This window comes from Hipposideros armiger, unplaced genomic scaffold (genome assembly GCF_001890085.2).
Source record: "Hipposideros armiger isolate ML-2016 unplaced genomic scaffold, ASM189008v1 scaffold_13, whole genome shotgun sequence".
NCBI lineage: Eukaryota > Metazoa > Chordata > Mammalia > Chiroptera > Hipposideridae > Hipposideros > Hipposideros armiger.
In genome coordinates, this window is record NW_017731363.1 from 6,740,163 (window position 1) to 6,757,587 (window position 17,425).

Consider the following 17,425-nt stretch of genomic DNA (forward strand, 5'->3'; position numbering starts at 1 on the left):
CGGCTGCTGGCCGCTCACTCTGGCTGCTGGCTACACACAGTAGCCCATGGCAACCCACTGCAGCAGGGGCTGCAGCCTATGCCGTTGCCAGCGACTCACCGGCAGCCCAGCTCCAGGTTGAGCTGTTGATCAGCATCTTAGCTGTAGAGGGCAGTGTCACTGGCCCTCATATATGGGATCCGAACCGGGGCCTCTGGCGTTCCAAGCCAGTTCTTAACCATCGCACCACTCTGTCGGCCTAGAGCAGTGCCTCTTAAACCTGGCTGCATACTGGAATCACTGGGGAGCTTAGAAGACACAGATGCCTGGGTCGGATCCTTAGAGGTTCTGATGTAGTTGGTTTGGGGCGTGGCCTGGATTTCTGGATTTTTAACAACTGCCTCCCCCAGGCAATTTGAATATGCAGCCACATTTGAGAATCTATTCAAGGGTGATGCCCAAACTAACCAATTAGAGAGCTGTAGCCACTGTCAATTGGAGAAGGTTCTGTGAGTTTTCCGAAATGACCTAAGTAATATATCAATTTTTGTCAATTTACATTTCCCAACATTTTGGCCAATTCCCAGAATAATGTAAGAAAAGAAAATATTTCCTTTCTCCCCTTGATCTACACACTGATCTGGATACATACCAGTACGAGTAAATTAAGACATAAAATTCTATTATTTTAATTGAGGTCAGAGGTGTTGATGTCAGTCTGGAACCTCTGAGCTGTGGAGAAGAGGAAGTTGGGATTTGAAAGCTGCAGGTCGTTGCCAGAATGAAACATGTCTAGTGGGGAATGCGTGGGAAGTGCTGGGTGAGGAAAGGAGGCAATTGTGGCTCCGGCTGAGGTCCGAAGGCTGCACAGCCCACGGTGTGGCAGGACGCCCATGAAGCTGCTCTCGCCAGAGGCCTCACATCGACTTCCCACTTGGCCAAACTTGTGTTTCTGCCCCTGAGACCTGGATGTGAAACCCAATATTCAGGAATTCAAATGTCTCATCTCACCCGGAGGTTCAGTTGTCCTTAAAATGCTTTTGGAGCCATTTGGAATCATTTTTATATTGCCTTCGTTTATTTAAATTAAAACACAGCTTTAATATTCCGGACACATTATTTCCCAGAATGAAAAATACTGGATCTTCTGTAGCAGTAACACTATATAGTACATGCAGTTTTGTTGGCTATATTTATTTGACTTAAAATTAAACCAGAGAACACACAAACACTGCTGCCTTCCATAGCCTTAACTAAATGAATACCATATTTCATGAAATCAAAAAGACTGTCAACTGTGAGATACACCATTGTTTCATGTATGCTAAGAAAGACTAAGCTGTTACCAAAAATGCTTTTTTATCACTTGAGATTTTTTTATTTTCATTGAAAGCATTCTTTTAGACTTAGACATTAATTTTATCATATATTACTCTTTTGCATTTATGTAAAAGGAAAATGCAAGCAAAGGAGATTGGTTAAGATATTACTAAAAAATACTGTCCCCTTTTCATCAACAATAGCAGTGAGTCAGCATTTCTTTAAAAAGTGCTCCCCAATTGTTTCAGGGGTTTTCCTTCAAGACGGCCTTTTTGGATATGCAATAAGTTTTCATTTCATTGCCAAATTGTAGTGAAATCTTTCTGAAGACATTTTAAGTGACAATTTACTAGGCATGCAACCAGCTCATTTGAAGTGCTGACGGTGAGAACTGCTAGATCAAGTTCACGCATGGGCAGGCAATGGTAGCTACATCATGACTGCCTGGCTGACAGTTTTAAGATGGATTCCAATTTCAGAGATGTTAAGGTATGAAAACAATGTGCTTCTTAGAATTCATGAAATATTCTATGTAAATTGTATTTCCGATAATCCAGGGTCCCCAACTGCTTGTCACATCACCTTGTTTATGTGTTTTAAACAATTTCAATGAGATTTGTGTGATGTTCCTTCTTCACCCTACTTAGGCTTTAATGCACACTGGTGTATGAGCAACACTTCCCCACTTCCTTCTTTCACTCCATTTTGCAGCTACAAAGCCGTGCTTAGTAGCATTTTCCGAACCTTTAATGTATACATTAATCATCCTGTGAAAATGCAGATTCTGATTCAGTAGGTCTGAGAAGAGACCTGAGGGTCTGCATTTCTGGCAAGTTCTCAGGTGATGCTCACACTGTTGTTCTGGGGATCACACACTGAGTAGCGAGGCTCTGCTACAGCTAAGGACACGGTAAATCATAGAAGAAATTCAGCACCTTTTCAGGGTGCATGTAGTTTAGTTTTTCCTACATTCATATTATAATTTTTATGAAAACCTGTATATTGTAAATGTCATTGTATTGGGTAACTACAAAGATGTCTTAGGATAAAAAGAAAAGAAGAATTTTGTATGTCCTGTCTTATGGTAAAAAGAGAGATATTTCCTCCCCTTAATTTCTTTTCTGAGCGACTTGTTCATTTCATTTTCCCTTGCCTTCCCCCTCAAAAAACTTGCACAACTTGAATTTATTAGGAAATCTGCATGTAATTGCAGATTAATAACCTACCCATTAATACCACATTAGTTCATTGTGATTAATAGCATCTATGCGAATGCTTAATGAATTAGTAATGAAGGACTATTTGCTTTAAAGTGTCAAGAGAACATTCCATGCAAAAAGGCACTACCCATAACAGGAAAATTAATTATATGCTGGTTGGATAATAGCTTGTCACACATAAGATATGTTTGTTTGGAAAGCCTCATTGGTGTTGATATTTTCACAGTGAGAGATACTTTTTAAAACATGCATGGACCTTTTAATTTATAAAATGAAAAGGGAATTTTGTTTTCATCAACAGTGAAGTAAATGTGGGAGCTTATATTTATGAGAGAGAGAAACACACACACAAAATGTGCCTAGTGTAGGCACAAGTTTGCCTGTGTCACTAACCGGAGACTTCCTATAGTGGCCATTTCTATTAAGTTCCAAATTGAACTGCTTCTACTACCTGCTGTCTATTCTGAATTCATAAATTCACTTCCCTAAGGCCCAAGTGTTTTTGTTACTAATTTTATTCCTTTAGTGAATCATTTGTTTTCTCTGTGGTTCCTCACTCTAATTCTGTGATGTCGGCCATCATTGTTTATTTCTGTCTTTGCCCTACATCCGAGGAAGCGAAGGTCAAAGAAATTATGTGACTTGCCCAAACCAATCCAGCCATATAATTTGTCCCCCACAGATTATGGGTCTAACATTTCAGATGTCTCCCATTTTAACCCAGGCGGAAGGAGCTCCATCGGCAGAGGCTCTGTCTAGCTGGTGCCTTTGAGGAAACCCAAGAAGTCCAGTGTGATTGGAGCACAGAGTTGGAAGAGAAAAGGGACAAAAGACAAAACTGAAGAGAGAGGAAGGGCCAGAGCATGCAGGCCTTGTAGGTCATACAAAGATTTTAGCCTCTGCCCCTGGGCAGTAGGAAGCCATTTGTAAACGTCATGTGGAGAGGCTTGAAGAGTGATGCGTTTTGCCAGAGAATGCTGGCTACTTGTGGAGAACGGCTGGGAGGAGGGAGTTCATGTATGGAGACCAGTTCCCAAGGCCGCATCATGCTGTTCTGTTATCTAGCTTGGGGTCCAGATGAAGGTAGAGTTTGTCTTTCTTGTTACAGAAACCCCCAGGCATTACTGGGCATCCTTTTCTCTCCCTTCTCCTCAGTTCCCCTGGTTTCTTTGAATTTAGAAAGGCGCTTTGGCAAGCAACCCCAGTCACCGGCAGAAACTGCTAGGGCAGCTGCAGCAGCAGCCAGTTGGGGCAGAAGTTAGCTCTTGGCTCACTGGCCCTTTTGGCCCGTTGGGTCCTCCGCTTGTGACAAAGGCTCTTGCTTCCCTTTTTTTGAAGGAGAGGATTTTGTATAGAGAAGGAAAGAGCCCAGCTCCTACTCCTTCACAGTCAGAAACCCAATTTTAAAGGGACAGCCTCCCTCGACCACACTGTGGTTTGAACAGCCAAGAATAGAATCTTTGCTGCTCTTACCTCCTCGTGGAAGGTGGGAGTGAAAACAGGGGTTAGTTGGGAAGTGGCTTTTGAAACCTATGTTTATAGTGTTTTGATGCTGCTGTTATAGATGAGGGAGGAATTGTAAAGTCTGGAGCTCAGATTTTTTAGGATTTCAGGGATGCAGTATTTATCCCACTCTTCCTTCCCATAGGGTGTGGTATCAGCTGGAGTTGAAAATAGCTACCCCGTGTTGTTGTTTTTTTTCACTTTGGGAGTGTTCCTGGCATAGAGCTGAGTTGTTTTTTCTCTTGGACCAGTGAATCGATCCTCGTCTCAAACCCTTACTGCATTTTATCTTTAAGAAAGGAACTTTTATATATCCCACATATGAGTGAAATCATATGGTTCTTATTCCTTTCTGTTGGACTTATTTCACTTAGTACAATACTCTATGATCCATCCATGTTGTCACAAATGGCAATATTTCATCGTTTTTGAAAGCAAAAAACGAACCAAACCAACTAAGCAAACAAACTCATAGACACAGAAAACAGTATGGTGGTTACCAGAGGGGAATGGGATGGAGGGCAGATGAAGAGGGCAAAGGGGGTCAAATATATGGTGACAGAAGGAAACTGGACTCTGGGTGCGGAGCACACAATGCAATATACAGAAGATGTATTATAGAATTGTACACCTGAAACTTATATCATGCTATTGACCAGTGTTACACCAATAAATTCAATACAAAAGAAAGGAAATTTTTAAAGTTGGGTTTTGCAGAAGTGAGCAACTAACTTAGACCTAAATGGCCAGTGCAAGGAGAGTGTTTCCAAAATAAAACGAAGTAGTGATCTCCTTGAAGAATATTGGCATTGAACTATATGGAGCTGCAGAGTGAGGACATTAGCAAAGACAGGACAAAAGTTCCTTATTTGGCCTTGGGTGGGGAGAGGAATTGGGGAGGAGGAACCCTGGACTGGTGATGTGTCCTGGGATCATAGGCATGCAGAAGGACTGGTGATAATTGTCAATGATACCTCAGTGAAGTTGGGGGGAAAATGAAGGGTTGGTTGGTGAGTGTTGTTGGTTTAAAGTAGTGGTTCTCAAAGTGTCTTCCCTTGACCTGCAGCATTGGCATCACCTTGGAATTTGTTACAAATGCAGATTCCTGGGCCTCACCCAGATCTACTGGATCAGACATTGGCAGAAAGACCCAACAGTGCGTTTTTTTTTTTAGCTGAGCCATCCTGCCACCTGTTGGCAGTTCAGCGGCAGCTCAGCTTGGGCCTGGAATTGAACCAGCGACCCTGTTGCTCAGAGCTCGCACTCTTGAGCAAGTGCTTAACCATCTGAGCCACTCGGCCAGCCCCAACACTGTTTTAACAAGCCCTGTCAATGCTGCTGATGCTAGGTGCCTCAGGAGTGTGTGTCTCTGGTCACAGATAGGATGATGGGGCAAAGGAGGTAGATGGCTCGGCACAGAGTCACTCCACCACTGCAAGAAACAAGTCTCGATGTAACCAGGGAAGGCGTTTATTCCAGTTATGATTGAGAGATCTGTTAAGGAAGTCCATGAGGGTGTTGCTGCCTCTGGTTTAGCCTCTTGGGGGCCGAGTTCTCACATAGGAAAACAACTTGTGGAAGTTTACTGGGTACCTGCTGGTGGAATGAACAGGAGTCAGGGACCTGAGCTCTAATCCTTACTCGCTGAGTTTCTTTGGATAAGTTCTTATGAGTTTCTCACCTGTAGGATGGGGTTAATGATACATGCCTCTTAGGGTTGGTGGGGGATTAATTGAGGTCATGTACAATACACCTGGCTCAGAGCAGGTACTTGATAAATGAATGCTGTTACCACTGGATCCTTGGATGTCTCAGGACTGCTCAGGAAGGACCACTGCAAGGGGTATATATCCATACGTGGCCTTTTCCTTGTAATGTTGAAATGGTAGAAATATTATAGAAGGCAGGAAAAAAATGTAATTAGGGTTTTACTATAGGAAAAAACTGAAGGTGGATTTTAATGATTTTAAGTTCAGCACAGTCCTTACATTGAATTATCTGCTAAGATAAAAATTATCTAAATACAAAAGCTATTTTTATGAGTTAAAATTTCATATTGGCAGATTCATTGTAATACTATGCTATCAAAGAATAATGTTAAATTTAATTTATATTATTTTGCAGTGTAACCCTGATGAGTGTAATGCTTGTAAATTCTCTTATAAGTGAACATAATAAAAGAGTTACCTTCTATTAGACTTTTGTAGTGTCTGGCAGTTTTATAAAATTGATTTCATTATGAACAAAGAGGTATTTTGTATTAAAAGAGAGTTATTTTTATGTTATTTGGTAACCCATGATTTAGATTGATGAGTTAGAGTTTTTTGATTCCTCTAAAATAATCTCTGCCCCTTTTTCCTAAGCTGATGCCAGCCAACAATTATCATTTATGCAATGATCATAAAAAATGAGCAGAAAAGAATTCTGACAGTTTCTTTCCCTATACTTAGGTGGGAGTTTTCCAGAACAATGAGAAATTGCAGCTCTTATTTTCAGTATATCAAACAGACTCAGTTAATCCCATGCTTGACCGGCTATGGGGCTGAGGAACTGCAGAATTGAGTGTCACACAATTCATGTGAAAATATGAGGGTTATGGGATCCACAGACCATGACTTAGTTCACTTGAATTTTATTTTTTAATGAGAATGACAACAGGCTTTGCAAGCTGATTTAGAGCCTCCAGGTTTAACTGCATATGAGTTTAATACCCATGCAGTGTGAGTTAGAAAAATGAAATTTCTCAGTATGGTAAATAAACAGAGGAGCAGGTAAACCAAATTGAAGTCTGTAGCCTAGAAAATCAAGGACTAAAAATAGTAAGATTCGAGGCAACATTTCAACCATGGACCATCCGAAGGTGGTTTTTAAGTACCATCAAAGGAGAAATCAGGCCACGATATGATAGGTTTAAAATATATATATTACATATATAATGTCTAGAGAACATTCTGGTCATTATGTAGGTGTGGGAAGGCACACCTTTCCTTCAAATGTAGATTTGGTTTCCCAGAGTTGTTATTTTTCGTGTTCTTTCTCACTAGAATTAGGAGGATACTCCCCCTGATTTCTAAGGGAGACATGTTGGCATGATGTACATGAAATTGAGAATTCACCTTGGGGACATTTGACATGAAGGTTCTAGATTGCAGTTGCTGTTTCCGTTTAGCAAATCAGGCAAACAGCTCCAGCATTCATTGTCTCTTAGCCAGTAGCCAGAGGATCCCCTTTAGGACAGGCACGTAGAAGGAGTGCAGGTCAGGAGAAAACACAAACGAGTGTGTTTTGAAAGGATTCCCGTGCTCTTGGGCCATCTCATTCAAATGGCAACATTGAGGTTTTTGGTAGATGTTTGCTTGTGGGCCTAAGACTTTGTGCATGTGGAGGTTTTGAAAATAGTATTAGTTGGGAAGGTCTCAAATAGTGCAGAAACTTCAAATGACTGGCCTGACCTGCACATGATGGTTGTGAGTTCTTGACTTACGAGGGGACTGCTGAGTCCTCAGGAGTCCCACCCATTCTTCTTCCTTGGGAATTCCCTCTTCCTATTCCAGAGTTCTTAATAAAGGCCCTGTTTGAGCAGGAGGAGTGAATTGAGTGAGTAGAACTGATAGTCCTATCTGGCTTCTGAGCTTAAGGAAGTGGAATGCTAAGAATCCCCCCACTCCCGCCAGCCTGGCAGAGGAGGAGAAGTGGATGATTAAGCTGAGACCTTTGACCATTGGTAAGATGAAATTTAGATATCTTGAAAAGTGGTGCTCGTGAAAACAGATGAAGTCTTGAATTTCACTGTATGATATAGGGACTGGAATGTGAGAAAAGGAGATTATGGATGTTAGCATAATCAGGCCATTGCTGATTATAAAAAAAATAATGACAGAAGTCAGTCCCACTTCTCAGTTCCTTTTCAGTTGGATGAAAAACTCTCTCAGACTTTCCTTGTCAGGAACATCAGCCATGCCAAGACTAGGCTCTGGGTGTTCAAAGATGCACGTGACCCAGCCCCTGCCCCAAAGAGTACTCAATCTAATGGAGAATAGCCATTGTTAAATTAATGCCAACTGTGTGCAGCAAAACTATTTTTGGTAATAATATTTGAGGCCCAGTGACCAAAAATACCATCTTATGTTTCTTATATGATTCATCTCCTGTGAGGGCAGGCTTGTGTTACAAAGGCATGGTTGTCTGCACTTGGGCAAAACCAAATTCTATAATACATGGACCATAGATCTAAATGTGAAACAGTAAGGATTCTAGGGGAAAATGTAAGAGAATAGCTTCATGACCTCAGGGCAGGCAAATATTTCTTAAATAGGACACTGTTTTAAATATGCTAACCATAGATGGAAAAAAAGTGGGCAAATTGGGCTACATTGAAATAAAGAAATTCGATTCATCGCATGATACCATTAAGAAAATGAAGTCTATGGAATAGGAGAAGATTTTGCAATACAGATATTTAACAAAGGACTTGTGTGTAGAATATATAAGAACTTCTGCATATCAATAAAATTAAATTACCCAATAGAAATATGGGAAACGAACTTGAGTAAGCACTTCACAAAAAAGAATGTTGGTTGTCTTGATTGGAGGTAGTGATTGGAAGGGAGCAGAAAGCGCTTCCGAGATTCTGGTCATAATGTTGGTAATGTGGGTGTGTTTACTTTGTGAAAACCCTCAAATTAAGATCAGTGTACTTTTCTGTATGTATGCTATAATTTCATTGGAAAAGTTTACATAAAAAAAGAAAATACCTTGTTTCCCAGGATGAGGAGTGCGAACAAAATATTCTCAGATATGAACACTGACCGCAAAACGTCTCTCATCATGGAACATTGCCTCTACTATGGCAGCAGACAAAGTGTTGAGAGCATGGGGCTTCACAAGGTAGCTAGAGCAGGTCCAGTTTGTGCAATAGCCCTACACATGGAGTGGCAGTGTTTTGTGTTAGCATAAAGCCATTGGCTACCAATATTCTGTGAAGGGAGGAGGAAGAAAGCATTTATGGAGGAAGCACTAGAAACAAGCTTGATTACTTTACAGTTTTAGGGGTATGGCTGACTCAGCCTGTAATCCTGTTTAAGCCACCATTGATTGCTCACTTATCATGTGTCCTGGCATTGAGATAGGGACTCTGTGCATCAGAATGTTTGATCCTCACCACAACTCTGGGAGGTAGGCACTATTACTTAAATCCACATTTATAGATGAAACTGAGGCTTAGAGAGATTAAATAACTTGCTCAGGTTCCAGCTAGAAAGTATCAGCAAGCTGCAACTGGATCCCATGTCTGTGTGATTTGAAAGCTCACCTGTCTGACATGGCTTTTACATTGCCTTTTCTAAAAAAAAAAATTTGATCATGAAGAGAAGAAAAAATTCTTACATGACATATGCAATATTCAAATTGGATGATTAGGAGCACTTTGAAATCAATTTTAAAGTCTGAGGTTTGTTGCACTATAGGTTTTTATGAACTGCAGTTTTCCTTTTGTGTTTTAACCTGGTTAGAAATACCTGGATGAGGGTTGAGGTTTGAGAAATCTTCGAAGGAACAGCACAGATTTTGATGGGAATGCCCTGTGTGGGTGATCCATGAGCCCTTCTCTGTGCTTTAGGGACATTTTAGCAACCTGAGTAATTGCCTTTGATGGGCAGCCTTTGTTTTCTGTTCATTAATGACCCCCTAGGCTAGATTTTATTCCTCTTGACACTCATTCAAATACAGAGATACTTAAAATGGATGCTACCAACTGATTGGCACATCACTGTCTGCCTATCAGTGCTCTCCTGCCTGCTTGGGTACACAGGGAAGGAGAGAAGAAGGGAAAGGATATGACAGGGAACCTGTGAGAACTGAATTTGTTTTAAAAGCCAAAGTCTGTTACAGAAATCAGAGTTTTGACGTATACAAATTGTTGGTATTTGTGCATGGTTAGCATTTTGGGACTGCCCTACTTAGCAGATACATGTCCTCTTTTTTTCCTTCTCGTGATACAGGCTGCCTGGGCACACAGGTACATATTTAATACATTGAGTCCTTTTGCTCCCGTGGCTTGCTTTGGGTCCTCAGGGTCTTTATGTTTGCATCTGTGTAGTGTTTATAGCTTTGGAATAACATCACATCCCTAAATGAAATTTGGATTATTTACATCCAAATCTGTCTCCCCAACAATCCAATGACTGTGGGCGCAATATTGCGGAACGGCACACGATCTAATTTGAATAGAAATATATATGCGTATGGTTTTAGAGCTTTCTGTTTATTAAAACAAAATCTTTCTTTGTCCTTGGGGTTTGTTATCCCTCTTTTACTGCTGTGTGATACACAAGAAAGAAGCATTATACAGGTTGAAATAATTGAAAATGCCTACATCCAATTCAACTTTATTTTATTTGAATTTATCTAGTTATATGGACTTGCTTGACATATAGGTGCTTACAAAAAACTGGACAGGAGCTCTGGATTGAATTTTTTTTTTGGAAATGTAGAACTAGTTTAGAATTAGATTCAACTTCAGGGAATGTGTAAATATTTATTAATTTGATTAGCACTGTACATCGTGTCTTGAAGCTATTCAGGATACTTTAGGAGCATCTGTTGTACCATCATTTGGAGACCGCTAGGTTGTTACAGAAATACCCGCAAATGTGTGGACAATGGCAGTTTCACATAGCTCAGCGTAGGCATCGCCACAGTGCTGCATAGGGATTCTTCGTCTTGGCTTCATGTGGGTAAATTGATGCTCTCAAGTGCATCCAAGGTGGTCTTTCTTAGGGAGGGTGGTTTTTATTGAACTTTGGCTTTCCTCTTTCCTTATTTAACAAAATAGTGGCAACTGTCATTTTCAACCTTTAAACGGTAGCATCACTGATTTTATAAATAGAAAATCATTTTCTAGGTGGGCTTATGTCTATGCTGGCAACCATTTTATACACATGGCCTCATTTAAATGGCCTGGACTTCGAATGTGGAAATGGGCAACTTTTCAGTCTATTTCGGTAGGCTTTCCAATCTCGCCTCTCCATTTCCTGTCTAAACAACTTCTTCTATGTCCACAGCATGTTTATACAACATTGAATAAAACTTCTAGTGGGAAATTTCTTCCAGGTGACCTCCCTGAGAGGCTGGGCTGTGAAGAAATCTTAAGAAATCCAACCCTGATGAAATTGCTTCCACTGAGAATATTACTCGGCACAGAAACAAGGAACAGAATTCAGTTATTTTTGGTTTTTGAATAAATGAATTCTGTTTCTTTGTGTGTAGGTGGCAGAAAACATTAACCCCTGCAGAAGGTCCAGTCTCAGTTGAAAATTGAACTTTTGGTTTCTTTGAGTTAGGACAACTGTGGAGAAAAGAATGTTAAATTGTTTGTATTTGAACTGCAAGCAACTTGGAGCCTGTTCTGCTATTTGCATATCTTTTATAGATGTGTCTTTTCCAGGTTGTCTGTTTTTACATTTAATTTTCTGGAGGCTGGGACTGTGATTATCAAATGACCTCCAACTCTGTACCACATGTGGGTGGGTACTAATGAATTCTTTCTTCACCTTCCTAGCACTTTTGGAGAAATCAATCAGTAGAAGGCGGGACACTGAAGCCATACAGAAAGCCAAAATCCTTTATTCATCTTGCATGAACGAGAGTAAGTAATAAAGAAAATAAATAAAGTATTCACCACCCTTATTCTTTGGGGTTCTTTTAATGTTTAAATATATTGTTTAAGGAAAAATAAAACTACTAATAATTCTTTCACTGTTTAAATGTGTTGTTTAAGGAAAGGAGCAACTCTTATTTAAAGACTGGATTTTGACTAGCTCTGTCTTAATGTTCCCTTGCTGCCTTGATGGAGAAAATAATTTTATTTCTATGGCTTGGATCCTCTGGGTATCAATTACTCCATGAGAAACTTGGGCAGGGTCAGAACGGCAAACCCCACTATGTGTGGTTCAGAAACCAGAATCCAGAGGCCAGGTCTGGTCTGAGAAGGGGCATGGGATGCTGCTTGGGAGTGTTGCTATGTCCCCTAAGGACCTCCTGGGGCCTAGAGAAATCCAGATTCCCAGGCAGGCCAGGCCACTGCTTTTCTGTCAGCCTAACAGTCATCTTTGTTGGGTGTCGTAGGCCTGTCTCAGCATCTTGGGTCTGATTGGCATTAAAGGAGACACTTGTCATTTTACCTGGTCTGCTTTCTCAAGGCCGTTATAGGAAGAAGCTAGTGCCTCTGGGAAGTGTGTTAACTCATTTAGGATTTGGAGTATTATTTGGTGAGCTAGAAGAGGGCAGTAAAAGATGATGAAATAGTCTGAAGCATTAATTCACTTTTATTGGGGAGTGAATGGTTTTACTGAGCAGTTTCCTGTGTTGTATAGGGTTGTTTCTTAGTCTCGCAGAGTATTATCAGCCTAACGTTGCTCTTCAGCTGGGGTTGATGTAATGAGCCCATCTTTTTTGTAGAGAATATCCAGCAGGTTCCCTAGTCAGCTCTCCTGACAAGAGCACCAGGTTTAGACAGTCACATTGCTGTGTGAACCATAGGTAGCTCCATCCCTGGTTATGCTTAGTTTGCTACACCTCTCCCCAACAGCTGAAATGTTAGGTTGGGGCCTTATGGGAATTTTCTCTTGAGAAGATATACTCGAATTCTAGTTTGGTGATCTAGTTTGCAATTCTAATTCTCCCTTCATATTTGTTCTCTTTCAGAAGCGATAGAAAAAGCAGATGCCAAGCCCTTGCTACACATTCTGCGGCATTCACCTTTCCGCTGGCCTGTGCTCGAATCTAATATTGGTCCTGAAGGGGTTTGGTCAGAGAGAAAGTTCAGCCTTCTGCAGACACTTGCAACATTTCGTGGTCAATACAGCAATTCTGTGTTCATCCGTTTGTATGTGTCCCCTGATGACAAGGCATCCAGCGAACACATCTTAAAGGTATATAGTGGGGACTCATTCATCATGTTTCCATCCAAGGTTTGGGGTGCCTTTCCAGGGAAAGAGACTCATACCACCTTAGTGAAATGATAAGGTAAAAATTCTGTTAAACATTAGGATCTAGAATATTACACCCCTCCCAGATTTGCAGAATGTAAATCATGAACAAACCAGCTTTGTCAGCCTTTTGGGAAGCTAGTTTCAAGTGATCTGGCCCTCAAATATTTACTCCGAGCATGTGTGGGGCCCTTAAATTCCAGTGGGGAGAGAGCTGCAAAGACTTTCTGAACTCTGCTCTTCCCATCACCTCTTTATTCCCCCCACAAAGGAGAGAACGCATGCCATGATTCCTGGCTCCCCCTTCACTAACATCTCCGCATGCAGACCTAAAATTTCATTGTGCAGTTCAGTCTGAATCTCCCCTCCTTCTTTACAAAAGATAAAGTGAAACTTGTTCTGAGTGCTTGGTTGCATTTTCTGTTGGAAGAGTAAGCATCCCTTCTACAAAGGAATGGGCCATGTAGACATACCTTGACATAGATAATTACATTGGTAAAATCAGGAGACTCTCAGAAAATTACCAAAAACGACAGATTCACCAATGCAAGCTTGGCAAGAATTCAATTGGCATTTCTCAAATTGTTTTGTGTTTCGATCCTACTATTTTTTTTGCTTTTGCAATAACTGACTAATAATGAAAACTTTATTGAAGCACTGATTCCCCCCTCTCAATTCTATCCTTTTGAATCAGAAAATATTAATGATATATCGATATTCAAATCATAGACATGTAAAACTTTTAGAGTGTGTTACCCTTTCCTAAAATAAGTCATCTTTTTAAAATCTACAGCTTTTTTATTTATACCAAGGGGTTGGCAAATTTTTTCTGTAAAGAACCAGACAGTAATTATTTTAGGCTGTGTGAGCCATATAGTCTCTGTCTCAACTGCTTAACTCTGCCGTTGGACCTGTGAAAGCAGTTGTAGACAGTATGTAAATGAGTAGGTGTGGCTGCTTGGCGGGCTGGTCTGCAGGCTGTAGTTTGCCCACCTCTAGATTACACAATAAAAGTCTCAATAAAAACTCTTCAGTCACTGAAAGAAAGCCCATCTACTCAAGAGGAAATTCTTAGTTCCAGAGACAGCTGTATTTCTGAGTTGGGTGATAGAACAACGTGGCACTGAGACATATTCAGGATAAGACATGCTATGCAAGACACAACGATGGTAATGGTCCAATTGACATCTGTCTTATGTTACTGCATTACTCTCTTTAAAAAACAAACCAATCAGGTTTTAAGACTATCATTCTTTTTCTTTTGTGTGACATAGCTTGAAAACCATGGGTGTAATGGAAGAAAGAGCAGGTTTTGGTGTTAAAGAGATTGAGGTTCATGGTTTGACTCTGTGATTTGCTCACTGAATATCCTTGTGCAAATTGCCTCAGCTCTATGAGTCTCACTTCCCCCATGTGTAATAAAGGGCGAATTAGAATATACTTTTTACTGTCACTGTGAGGTTTAAATGAGATGAATTTCATGACAGTTTACAGGATACATACTAGTACATAGTAGCACCTCACATAGGTGCCCTTTTCTAAAAGCATGACCAGGAAACTGGTCAGAACCGTATGGAAAAGATTTCTCTTCAGCTTTTGTGCCCAAAATACCTCTCAGATCTCAAATTCGGATGTGTGAGAAATCGGCATTTTCTTGAGTCAGTGTCATCTCTGACTCTGACCTCCCAGCCCACCTCTTAGTGGGAAATGGAACCAGTCTAGGCACTTCCCTACCTCATGGTTGCACCATTTCTCAGCCTTCTCCCAGGGTACTGGGACACCCTCCAATCTTCAGTTATCTGTTTCTAAAAAGAAATCCGCTGCCCCAGCCCATGTGGCCCCTTTGAGTGTGCTTCTCTGCTGCTGGGGCCTGGGCCGCTCACTTCCTCTCCCATTATGCCGTTTTCTAGGGCCATTGACTGGTAACTGCTCAGGAGAAACTGTAACTTCTTTGGCTGCCCAGAAGATCTTCTTTTTGCTCTGGGAGCAGCCTCTCTTACTCCAAACTCTCCTCCGTTAATGTACTGAGGCTTCCTTTCCTCCTGTGGTAAGAGGGCACAGGATTTGCCTCCGGCTTCAGTGAGAGGAAGGAAATACAATACAGGAAACAACAGGAGTCCATGCCCCCAAGCATATCTTATTACATGTGTTTGGGTTTATTTTATGTAAGGAGATAATGAGAATGGGGGTTTAAGGGACAGTAAAAGACTTGAATATATGTGGTCCTGGAAGAGTGTTTGAAAGGCCAGGGTTGTCTTGGTATGTGTTACTGAAACAGTGACTTAAAGTCACCCTCCCTCAGTGGCCTGCATCTGTGTGACTCTTAGCAAAATCCATAATGATGACAAGGAGAAACGCTCCTGGAAATGAAGTTTTTCTGATTTATTTGTCTTTCCATTTCCTACATCATAATTTGTCAGATGTTATTTTTTGTATTACTACTTTGTTTCCTAACCGGAGATTTATTGCAGTTGGAGGAAAAAAAAATCTTCTTTCAGTTTAATGTATTGGATTTCCTAAACACTTATTTTCTACTTGGAATATTCAGATGCAAGGATTAAAAAATCTCAAATAACACAGTGTCCTAATGTTGGCCTCTTGAGAAAGTCTTTTGCCTTAAGAGTTTGTATGTTTCTAATGAAGTTGAGTTGACCTTACTCAATCTGTTTGGTGTATTTAAAATGTTCCCTAGAAACCATAACAATCTGAAGATTTAAAAAAGGTCCAGTAACTTCACTTCAATCATCGAAACTTTTATAACAAGTGGATTTAACTTCATCTCATCAGAGAGAAGCTTTGGCTTTCTTAATATTGTCTACACAGTTTCCTTTCCTATGAGACTGAAGATCAAAAGATTCTCTAAGTCGTCCAAATCTAATTGAAAGCCAAAGCATTTTAATCATAGTATTGTGGTGTTTTGTGATCCTGGCTTACTTAATTTTTGGAAGAAACGGTGGTAGATTGGGAATTGCAGTAAGATGAAGCCAGGCTGGCTTGTGAGTTGGTTGTTTTGGGCCAATTAAAGAAGAAAATTGAACACAATAATTTGAAAGTATTAGTAATACACACAGACAAAATGGATGTTATGAAAACATCTTTTTGTTTTACCCTTGAAACAAGCAATATTTTTCCTTGAAATATTTCATAACATCACTAACTCTTAACTAGGCCTTTGTAGAATTTGTTGTGTATGAAGGGGATTTTCATAGAAAACAATGATCCTATACAGATTTTATATAGTAAAAAAGAAAATATTTGAGATTATAGTAAAATGAAGAAGAAACTAGAGGAGATGGATCAAAACAATCTAACATTGTATGGATAAAGATATGGGAATGTAGGATCCAGTTTTTATTCAAATGCTACTAAGTTTTGATTTGTTATTTAGATTTTGTATCCCGCTCATTTGATTTAACTTTTTTTATATGTGAATCACATTTATTAGAAAATCTACTATTGGGATCCATTTTTTTCAGTCTTTAGGCAGTTTTTTGATACTCAAGAAAGAACGACCATAGACTTAGAGGAAGTTCTGGAACTTTAAAAAAATTTATTTTTAAATTTACATGCAGTTAAATTCAGTTTTGTGATGCATGTGTCTGTAAGTTTTGACAAGTACAGACAGTCATGTATCACCACCATAATCCAGAAACAGAATAGTTCCATCACCCCCCAGAATTACCTCATGTTGCCCTTTTGTAGCCAGTCACTTTCCTCATCCCTAAACCCTGTTTTCTGTCCCTGTAGTTTTCTCTTTTCCTGAATGTGATTAAAATTTGCCCGTGTTGCTGTATGTATCAGTAGTTCATTCCTGATGGCTGAGTGGTATTTCATTGTGTATCACAGTTTGTTTATCCATTTACCACTTGAAGACATTTGGGTTGTGTCCAGTTTTTGGTGATTATGAATAAAGTTTCATGCAGGTTTTCGTGTGGCAATAAATTTTCATTTCTCTTGGGTAAATACCTAGGCATGGGATTGCTGGGTCATATGGAAGTGTATGTTTAACTGTATAAGAAACTGTCAAACTGGTTTCCAAGGTGGCTCTGCCATTTTGCCTTTCTACCAGCAATATATGAGTGATCCAGTGTTTTCAAATCCTGACCAGCATTTGGTGTTACTGGGTTTTTGCTGTTGTTGTTGTTATTCTAATAGATGTGTAGTTGTGTTTTATTGTGAATTTAATTTATATTTAATGACCAGTGCTGTTGAGCGTCTTTTCATGTGCTTATTTTCTGTCTGTATCTCTTCTTTGGTGAAGTGTCTGTTCAGATCTTTTACCACTTTTATTTTATTTTATTTTTAAAAGATTTTTTTTGGGGAATTGGGAGATGGGAACAGTGCTGGGGAATTGGGGGAGGGGGAACAGACAAGTTGCTGTCGTTTTGTTCTTCAGTCTAGTTATGGAGGACGTTG

General features: G+C 40.1%; 1 protein-coding gene across 2 annotated transcripts in view; it reads left to right on the plus strand.

Annotated features, from left to right (window-relative positions):
• The window catches only part of PHEX (phosphate regulating endopeptidase X-linked), a 190,491-nt gene that overhangs the window by 35,185 nt on the left and 137,881 nt on the right, over nucleotides 1-17,425 (plus strand). For both annotated transcript variants that reach the window (XM_019666156.1, XM_019666164.1), the window contains exons 4-5: nucleotides 11,581-11,667; nucleotides 12,726-12,952. In XM_019666156.1, the coding sequence (XP_019521701.1) occupies nucleotides 11,581-11,667; nucleotides 12,726-12,952 (314 nt within the window). The remainder of the gene's footprint in view (nucleotides 1-11,580; nucleotides 11,668-12,725; nucleotides 12,953-17,425) is intronic.